The sequence below is a fragment of the Leptosomus discolor genome, chromosome 2 (genome assembly GCF_034619465.1).
Source record: "Leptosomus discolor isolate bLepDis1 chromosome 2, bLepDis1.hap2, whole genome shotgun sequence".
Lineage (NCBI taxonomy): Eukaryota > Metazoa > Chordata > Aves > Leptosomiformes > Leptosomidae > Leptosomus > Leptosomus discolor.
This window is the reverse complement of record NC_141392.1, coordinates 86,641,220-86,649,522: the sequence shown is the minus strand read 5'-3', so window position 1 is coordinate 86,649,522 and position 8,303 is coordinate 86,641,220. Positions and strand designations below refer to the sequence as shown.

At 44.3% G+C, this 8,303-nt stretch overlaps 1 protein-coding gene across 2 annotated transcripts in view; it reads right to left on the bottom strand.

Moving 5' to 3' along the window:
• Positions 1-4,832: 4,832 nt before the first annotated feature.
• The window catches only part of LOC104345819 (gamma-aminobutyric acid type A receptor subunit rho1), a 29,855-nt gene continuing 26,384 nt past the window's right edge, over positions 4,833-8,303 (bottom strand). For both annotated transcript variants that reach the window (XM_009950389.2, XM_086461386.1), the window contains 3 exons: positions 7,872-8,024; positions 5,954-6,150; positions 4,833-5,120 (listed from right to left, as the gene is read on the bottom strand). In XM_009950389.2, coding sequence (XP_009948691.1) covers positions 4,833-5,120; positions 5,954-6,150; positions 7,872-8,024 — 638 coding nt within the window. The remainder of the gene's footprint in view (positions 5,121-5,953; positions 6,151-7,871; positions 8,025-8,303) is intronic.

Below are 8,303 nucleotides of genomic sequence, written 5' to 3'. Positions count from 1 at the left end.
AGAGTGAAAGATATGCCTGGTCTAAAACAAAATAAACAATAAACCATGAAATGTGATGGATTTATTTTTATGAAAAGATCAGGAGGAGGGAACTTGTACCCTGCTGAGTTAAGCTACCTGGTGTAGAAGGGTCCAGCAGCCTGCCTTCAAACAGTAAGTGGGAAGCAGCTTTGTGTTCCTGTGAATCGTATTTCTGTAATGACTTCATTCCCCTTGTCTTGAGTGCTCTGTACCTGATCCCATTGCAGTCAGAGAGCAGGACTCTGTTCCTGTGCAGAAGAGTCGTAACACATTGGCTGTCGAAGTAAGTCTTTGTCTTGTATTCATTGAGCGATCTCCTCATAACTTGCCAACAGCATTCTTTAAAACATTTTTATTTAGAGCAAAGTGTTTACGATTAAACAATTTTAAAAGAAAAAGTCAGTGTACGTGGCTTCCTGTTTTTCCCTAAGCTTCACTATTTCCTGGTCCTGAAAGCAGCAGCCCTCCACAAAGCCTTTGTCCGCCAGCCTGTCTGGTTGCTGATGGCACCCACATTTTGGTGTTTTTATTAGGGAACAAAAGTGCATCCCTCTTAAGAGTTCTTACCCAAACTCTACAAAGCCAAAGCTGGGTAAGATTGCTGCTGGTTTAGATTCCTTTAGGCACTAATGGAAGCTAAAAGTATGTGACGAACTCATCAAGGATTTTTTCTCAGCCACAACTGCATCTGAATGTCCTCATTTAAAAATACAGTGAGACCCAAATGCCTCAGTATAGGAAAGAATGAGGTCCGTGTGGTTGTGGATAGTCTTTAGCAGCCATCTATGCAGTGCTACCGTTTACGATTGCTCTAGAGTACCTGTATCTTTTCAGCTGTTTAGTCTCAAAGGTAACTGGTAAATGTAATAACTTGTCTTTTTAAGACCCTACCGAAGGATAGAAGCACACAAATACAGTACATGTTCATCAGAATTACTGTGCTGGAGTCTTTTTGTAACAACTGCTTGGTAAGTACTTGAAATTCACTAGGAGCGGTGATTTTTCCTTAGTTTTCCTTTTTATATATACTGTTGGTTCTCGGAGACTGGAGCACGCTTCACACCCTACAATTTGTTCGGCTTTCACAGATTCGTTTCAGTGTCTGAACAGCCCTCATGCGTCATACTGCCACTGAGCTACGTGTGTCCTGTTGTGGAACATGGGGTGCTGGTGGTCTCACGGGTGCTTTTCCTTTCTCCTTGCTGCTGCTTCAGTGCTCCATCAAATACGGTGTTGCCACATGAGCAAGTGCAGGAGAGGGGAGTCCCAGGGGTTTCTGCTTGCTCATCAGGGCTTGCAGGGAATTTGGGTCTGTTCTGTACTGACAGAATCACTTGCTCAGACGTGCAGCATGTACAAAGAGAGACCTCTAATGATTTGGTTATTGCAAGAATATCCTTTTACTGCAGAAGAGATCATTGATCTTCCTTCATGCCTTCTCACTATTCTACCTGTTGCTGACTGAAGTTTGGCTCCTTGCTCCTTCAGTCTATCAGTAATTATCAGCCTCCTTAAAGACTATTAAAGGCTTCAGTCTCCCAAGCTCTTAATCTAGACATGCTCATAGGCAGAGCTTGTGTCTATCTATAATCCACGCAGACCTGCCAATACCCTTCAACTTCTAAAAACAGCATCATCCCAGGCTGGGCTTTGGCTTAACCTTCAAGAAATTGGTCTGAATTATATTGCAAAGGATCACCCTAAGCAAGAAGAACGAGAACTGTAACATGCACAATCTGCAGTGGAAAGCTTAATGTCACCTTCTTGGTGATTTTGAGTTTGCATGCAGGCTTCTTGTCAGAGCCCTGCCTGTGAGATCCCAGGGCTTTCCAGCCCTGCCACTGTCACAGGATTTAAGGACGTTTGGTATTTGACTGGATCAGGCCCTGAGCAAAAAGGTCTTACGTGCAAGTACAAACTCACGGAGATCATTCTTTCGAAGGTAGAAAACACACAATGCTGTACAAATGTGAAGTTTTATTGTGATTCTGAATGTTTCTAGAAATAAACAAAACCAAACAAATCACTCTGATTTATTGTGGAGATGGAAAGGAGCAGAGTGTTAGTGGTTGGATACAAAAACCATGCACTGAAAGGTTAAAAGCCAAAACCTGTGTGTGTCAATATGTTTAATGAGTACAGTTGTTGATGGCAAACACTGGCTGTATATGACATATCCTATACTTATAGAATATATCTATATACACATTTATATAAGACTGAAAAGGCACTAGAGTTTCCCAAATAAAACACAAGTAAATTAACAACGTAAATCCAAAACATGGAGGTTGGGGAATCTGTTTAAGGAGAAGGGAAACTTTGAAAATCACATGGGAAGTTAGAAACCAGTGTCCCACTGAAAGCCAGGGAATTCAAAAGTCCAGCTCCCATTTGTGTCTTCAAAATGTCCCTTAATATGCTGGTCAGATGCCAAGTAATGTACGTAGTATGAGATTAATGAGTCTATAAAGGAATGTACAGTACTGCGGCAAACTACATAGCAGTGCGCTTCTTACGAAGCTGGAGAGCTTACTATAAAATCTTGCACTCCTGTTCGTGCTGTTCTTTAATTGTAGAAATAAATGGGTTCTTACAATGCTGAGAGTCAAAATACATTCCTGTGCAAGTAGTGCCCAAGAAATCTTGGAGCTATTTATGGAGAAAGGTGCCATCGGAATAAGGTAGGGTGGCCAGACCTGGTGGCCAGCCTTTCATCTGCTTTTGCCAGAGTGGCCTTTCTGCCTTCATTTGATTGAAATGTTTATTTAAGATAAAGTATGTGATGTGTATGTGAAAAAAAAAAACAACCCAGCAACTAGAAATGAGTAGTAAAACTATCTTATGAGTGGGTGTGTCTTTTAATGATTTTAGCTTTTGTGGTTTCATTGCCTTACGTATGAGGTGTAGGCTGTAAGTGCAAGATGAGCGTAGGCAGTTTTGCAGGTCATGAGTTTTAGCAGTTGTAAGAAATGCTAAGTATGTTTACATGACATTTATTTACATAGGAGATTAAAGCAACAACCAGCAGTGTTCAAACAACTGCAATGCCTGTGCCACGAGCCTAATGGTAGAGTGGCAGATCAGTCAGTCCAGGGCAGATTCCGTGTAAAAAGACTCACTTTGCTTCTGGAGACACAACTGCTTTAGTCTGATTCTCAGAGCAGCTGCACCTGTAAAAGACAACAGCATCTGCTGGGCAGGGAATGATGAATTTTGTGACTGTGTGCAAAAGCGTGCGTCTGTTTAAAGTCCTGTTAGTCCAAACACTCATTGAGCTGTGTAGCTGTAGGTATGTAACACGTGGCAGCAGACCGACTGAACGACCTCGCTTTCTGAGACACCTTTGGTGCTCCTGCTATTGTAAAGGCCCCTGATTCCATTCAACTGATTCTTGTTTTCCTGAGCTATTTTATTACTTCTGCATTACAGATTTTGCTTTTTCCATGTGGAGTATTTATGCTGACTGGCTGCTCTGCAGAAACTGTATTGGAGAGTTGGGACTTGAGTCAATGGTGAGTTCCCCCAGCTCCAGCTGTGTCTCCTTGCGCCCGCCCTGGAGGGTGCTGAACCTGCTCCAAGGGCACGGTGGGCTGCAGGGTGCCAGAGGGATGGATGCAGCATGAAAGCAGAGTTGGTTGGTTGTACCCGAGTCTGCAATGGAGCTGCTGGCTCATGGCAGAAGCTCCTTTTCACGTCATTCCAAAGTTTTTGGCATGGTATCTTTAGTGACTCAAATATAAAGTCTTACTACTCTTTTGTCAGCTGTTGAGCACCTTTCTGTTACGCTTTTACTAAAAACTGATGAACTAGACTTTTCCTGGAGGCAGGTACAGTTACTGGTGGCTTTACAGGCTTTACAGGTTCTTGGGCTGTACAGACCGGTAACGCCCATACTATTTCAGAGAGAAGAGGCTTCTCCTGGAGTAGTTTTATTCTTTTCATAGACACCTGATTGTCTTCATTGGATGATTTTGTAGAGAAACCCATTTTGTCTCCCGGGAAACTCAGGAGTAAAAGTCCCATTGACCCAAATAAGCAGATCCAAGGAGAGCTCCTGTGTTTCCCAGAGGATTTGGTTAGCATTGCAGGAAGTCTGGCTTTTGTTCATTCCTTAGTAAATGCACGTTGCAAGTCATGTTTTAAAAAGACAGTCAAAAGAGCTTGGAAAGCTTTCTTTGTTTTAAATACGACCAACACAAAGCGCAAGTCTGAAAGTATTCCCACGTGGACCTGTCAGTGCAGTACTGCTAGGGCAGCGTGCACTGAGCAGTGAAAGCAAGCCATAGCCATCAATAACCTTGCCAAAGTGTTTCCCAGTACTGGATTATTTTGTGTTTATAATGACCAATTCTGACCTCATCCTGCAAACATGCAAGTATTTGCATATTCTTGTATTTATTGGTATTGAACGTGGTAAGCCTGCTGAGCTGAGATGTATGCATGCACTCAGGTACTTAGAAAATTAGGATTTCAGGGGCACAAAATGGAGGATGCACCATATATAAGCAACTGGCAATTATAGTCACTTGTTAAAACAGTTTACAGCGGCCTGTGAGGCACAAGAAGGAACATAGCACAGCTTTAAATAAGTATAAAATTTTAGATTGTGTATCCTGTGTTTTGCTGAAATGTGAAACTTACACAATTATTTATGCCACGGATGAGTTGCACCTAATAAAAAAAATTAAATCCTGAAAAAAAATCAATTTTCTTTCCAATTGAAACAATTCTCCATTTTCTTTCTGTTAGCCTATGAGACTGTACTTTCGTTTAATGTCACAATGCTCTGTGACTACAGAAGTTATGTGTATTTATGAAAAAATGGACCAGTATATCAAATTAAATAGAATGTATGCACCAGGGAATATTATCCTGGAGTACTTGTCGATGGCATGAGTGTCAATCCGCATGCTGACGTATCTCTGGTTTTTCCTTCTGCCCGAGCCCCTCTCAGACCCCAGTGCCAGCTGCACCATCATTCGGTCTTGTTTATCTCCGCTCTCAGACATGTAGTGCCCCAGTTCGTTCACATCCCCGTCGTTGTAACTGCCGTCCATCATCATGGGCCGAGGCTGAGGTAGGCTGCACGCACAGGGAAGCTGTGGACACAAGTGCAGGATGGTTTTGAGTTGTGTGCAGACAGACACAGGCATCCCTTTTCTCTTTACAAAAGCAGAGGGGGGGACAAGCCTGGGACACTCGGGCTGCTGGGACACAAAAGGGAGAACAAGAGGACTGAGCTGGGCAGCAGCTTTTTACTTCTCTGTTTTCATGTCCGCAAGGCACAGCACAGTCAGAGAGAGAGTGGGGAAAAGCTCATTTGGCTTAAGCACGGCTATCGGGGTATAAATAAAGGCTGGACCTGTGCATTGGAGCTGAGAAAATCAGAGAAGAGGGCAGAGGGAAATGACAAGGAGGAATGTAGGAGGCTTGCCCCGTTTGAAAAGAAGAGCTTAGGCTGAAATTTTGGGTGGTTATAATTTAGTGTAACAAAGGCAGAAGGGGGAAATTTGGACCATTGTGTAAGTTTAGACTGTGCCTGGAGAAAGGTGGGGGACATCTGCCATGTTATCTGAAACCCAAACCACAGTATCCATCTGGTGCTGTTCACGAGTTTGGGTCTTCAGTATAAAAAGATATTTAAAGGTAAAATCCTAAAACCTATCCCATTTCCACAGGCCTTGGAAGCTATATGCAGGGGGCGTTAGCATCCTTAGGCTCTGAAGAAAGAGCAGTGAGCTTGGGTGTGGGTTGTCTGTAGCAAATCTTTATAACCTGGAATGCCTCACTGCTGGTGTCTTTTTGTGCACACTGCATTCTCCCCAGGCAGCTGAGAGCAGCACACCGTAGCTGCAAACTTTCAAAGATTTCCAGACATTTGCCATACCTTTTCCCAGGGGCATAAAGCTGCATCAGAGACCAAAAACCTCACCTTGTCCCGCAGTTTCCTCTCCTTCCGCTCCTGCACCGTAGTCAGGTAATTCACTGCTGCGTATTCCAGCACCGAGAGGAAAACAAACACAAAACTGACCCACAGGTAAATGTCCACTGCTTTGATGTAGGAAACGCGAGGCATGGAGGCATTCACCCCAGTGATGATTGTAGACATGGTCAGCACGGTGGTTATCCCTGGGAATATACCAGCAGAGAAACCATAAGACACTTTCAAACCAGACTCTTCATCACAAGTACGGCTGTTGTTACAATTTCCCGTCATCTGAAGTTACCTTGCAGTATTGCAGTATAGTTTTTCACATTTGGGCGATGGGTTTCACTGTCTGAGGGAGGTCCAGGAAGCCTTGATCTCTAACTGGGATTTTCTTGCCTTTTCAGTGAAAACAGTGCTAGTCCTGGTCTCAAGGTGTTGCTAGCCTGGTTTCCTCGCCACACCATCAGATGTGCTTTGATCCTGTGCTGGCTGCACCCTATCTCCAGGCTCAGGACAGTCCCTGGAGGTGTACAAGTATATTAAGCTGGACTCAATGATCCTTACAGGTCCCTTCCAACTCGAGATGTTCTATGACTCTATGATTCTGCACATCTCAGCTTCTAGTTCAACCCCTCCACAGCATGGGCACAAACGAAGCCCGTCTGCTGCTGCTGCTGCTGCTTCCACTGGTTTCCCCAGGCCTATGTTTTCCATCTGCTTTGTGGGAAGTCATGGAAGTCACCAGCCAGCTCTCACACCTGGTCTTTGCCTTCCCCAGAGTGAGAGCAGAGACTAATGGGCCCCCAGAGGGCAATGCTGCCCCATGTTGCAGCAGGGGTGAGGATGACGAGCATATCAGCAAGGGCAGGAGCCCCTGCAGTTCGGTGTTATCCTGGCTCTGACAGAGGCTCTCTGTGGCCCTCTTATTTCAGTGGCTAATTATGTCATGTTAACGATCCCTTAGAAAGTTGAAATGATGCATATAAGCACAAAGGACTGAATTCACAGGAGTATCTAAGTGCTAAAAAGTGCTGCTAAAAGTAAGGCCTACATCTTCTGAAAAGCCATGGCCCAAACCCTTATGCCCTTTTTAATAATGTCCTGAGGCAATGGATGCTATTTTTAGATGCAGACATGAATAACTACCCCGTTGCCTCTCTGTTGTGCCTCTACATATCCTCTCCAACGAGGAATATGATTTTAACAACAAATAAAATCCTAAGGGGTGTTGCCTAGAATAAGCAGAAGCAAGCTTGGGCTCAAAGACTGCAAAAACGCAAACAACACTTTGCTTAGGGCAAAGCAACTGCTTTAGAAGAAGATTTGTGTCTGTGTCATCGTTATGCTTCTGTGCTGACTCCTCTGACATACAGCTTCATCTGTCTGAAAGATGCTGCAAAGGGGGAAGCTCAGTCCCTCACATCGCACTACAAACTCATTTAACCGCTCAAACAGCGTAGCTTAGCTGACTGTGTTACCTCCGCCCACCCTCCTCTAGCAAAACTCAATAAACTGAAATTTTGTCGGGGCTGCTAATACTCATTTTCACCTTCTCACTCACTGCAGTCTCTGAAGGATACTGACACTGGCTCTGTAGGTGCCCTGTCTCTGTTAAAAGCAATAAAAGAAGAGCGGGACGTTTGCTCTCCGATCTGCACTGCATGCAGCCAATGCTTGTGCAAGCAGGGAAATCCGCTTGGCACCGCAGGGCAGATGGAGGGTTTGTACCATGGCCAGTCCCCTGCACGGCGGACACACGTGTGACATAGCTGATTTCCGTGCCACGTGTGACATAGCTGATTTCCATGCCACGAGGCAATGTGGGGGCAGTGCATAGCACAGGGGATTTCGTCTTGATGATTGTGTCTGCGGTTGCAGCAATTGTCTTTTAGGTCTGCTGACTGTAAGGTTGGTTTTTTACCTAGTGGAACTCTAGCGGGAACGGCTCGGCGATCGATCCAGAAGGACACCCAGGACAACATGACCATGAGTGTGGCAGGGAAGTAGGTTTGGAGCAAGAAGAAGAAGATATGTCGTCGTAAAGTGAAGTTTATATAGAGGCGATTGTACCACCCTGTGCAACACAGAGAGGGAAAAAAGAGAAGTCACACCAACATCAAACTACTTTCAGGTAAGGTGATGATCAGGGGAATATCGCCTCATTTTCTTTTAGAAAAACACAGTTAATGACCACAGATCATCGCAATTTGCAGAAAAGACTCCTTGTTGAACCAAATATCAAAGTCAAATCATCTCTCAGGACCAAACCTTCCAGAGAAGATAATACAACCTGTGCACTTGGAGAGTTTAATTCATGTTAAGGTTTGGTGTGAACTTGAAGAGGGAATGTATT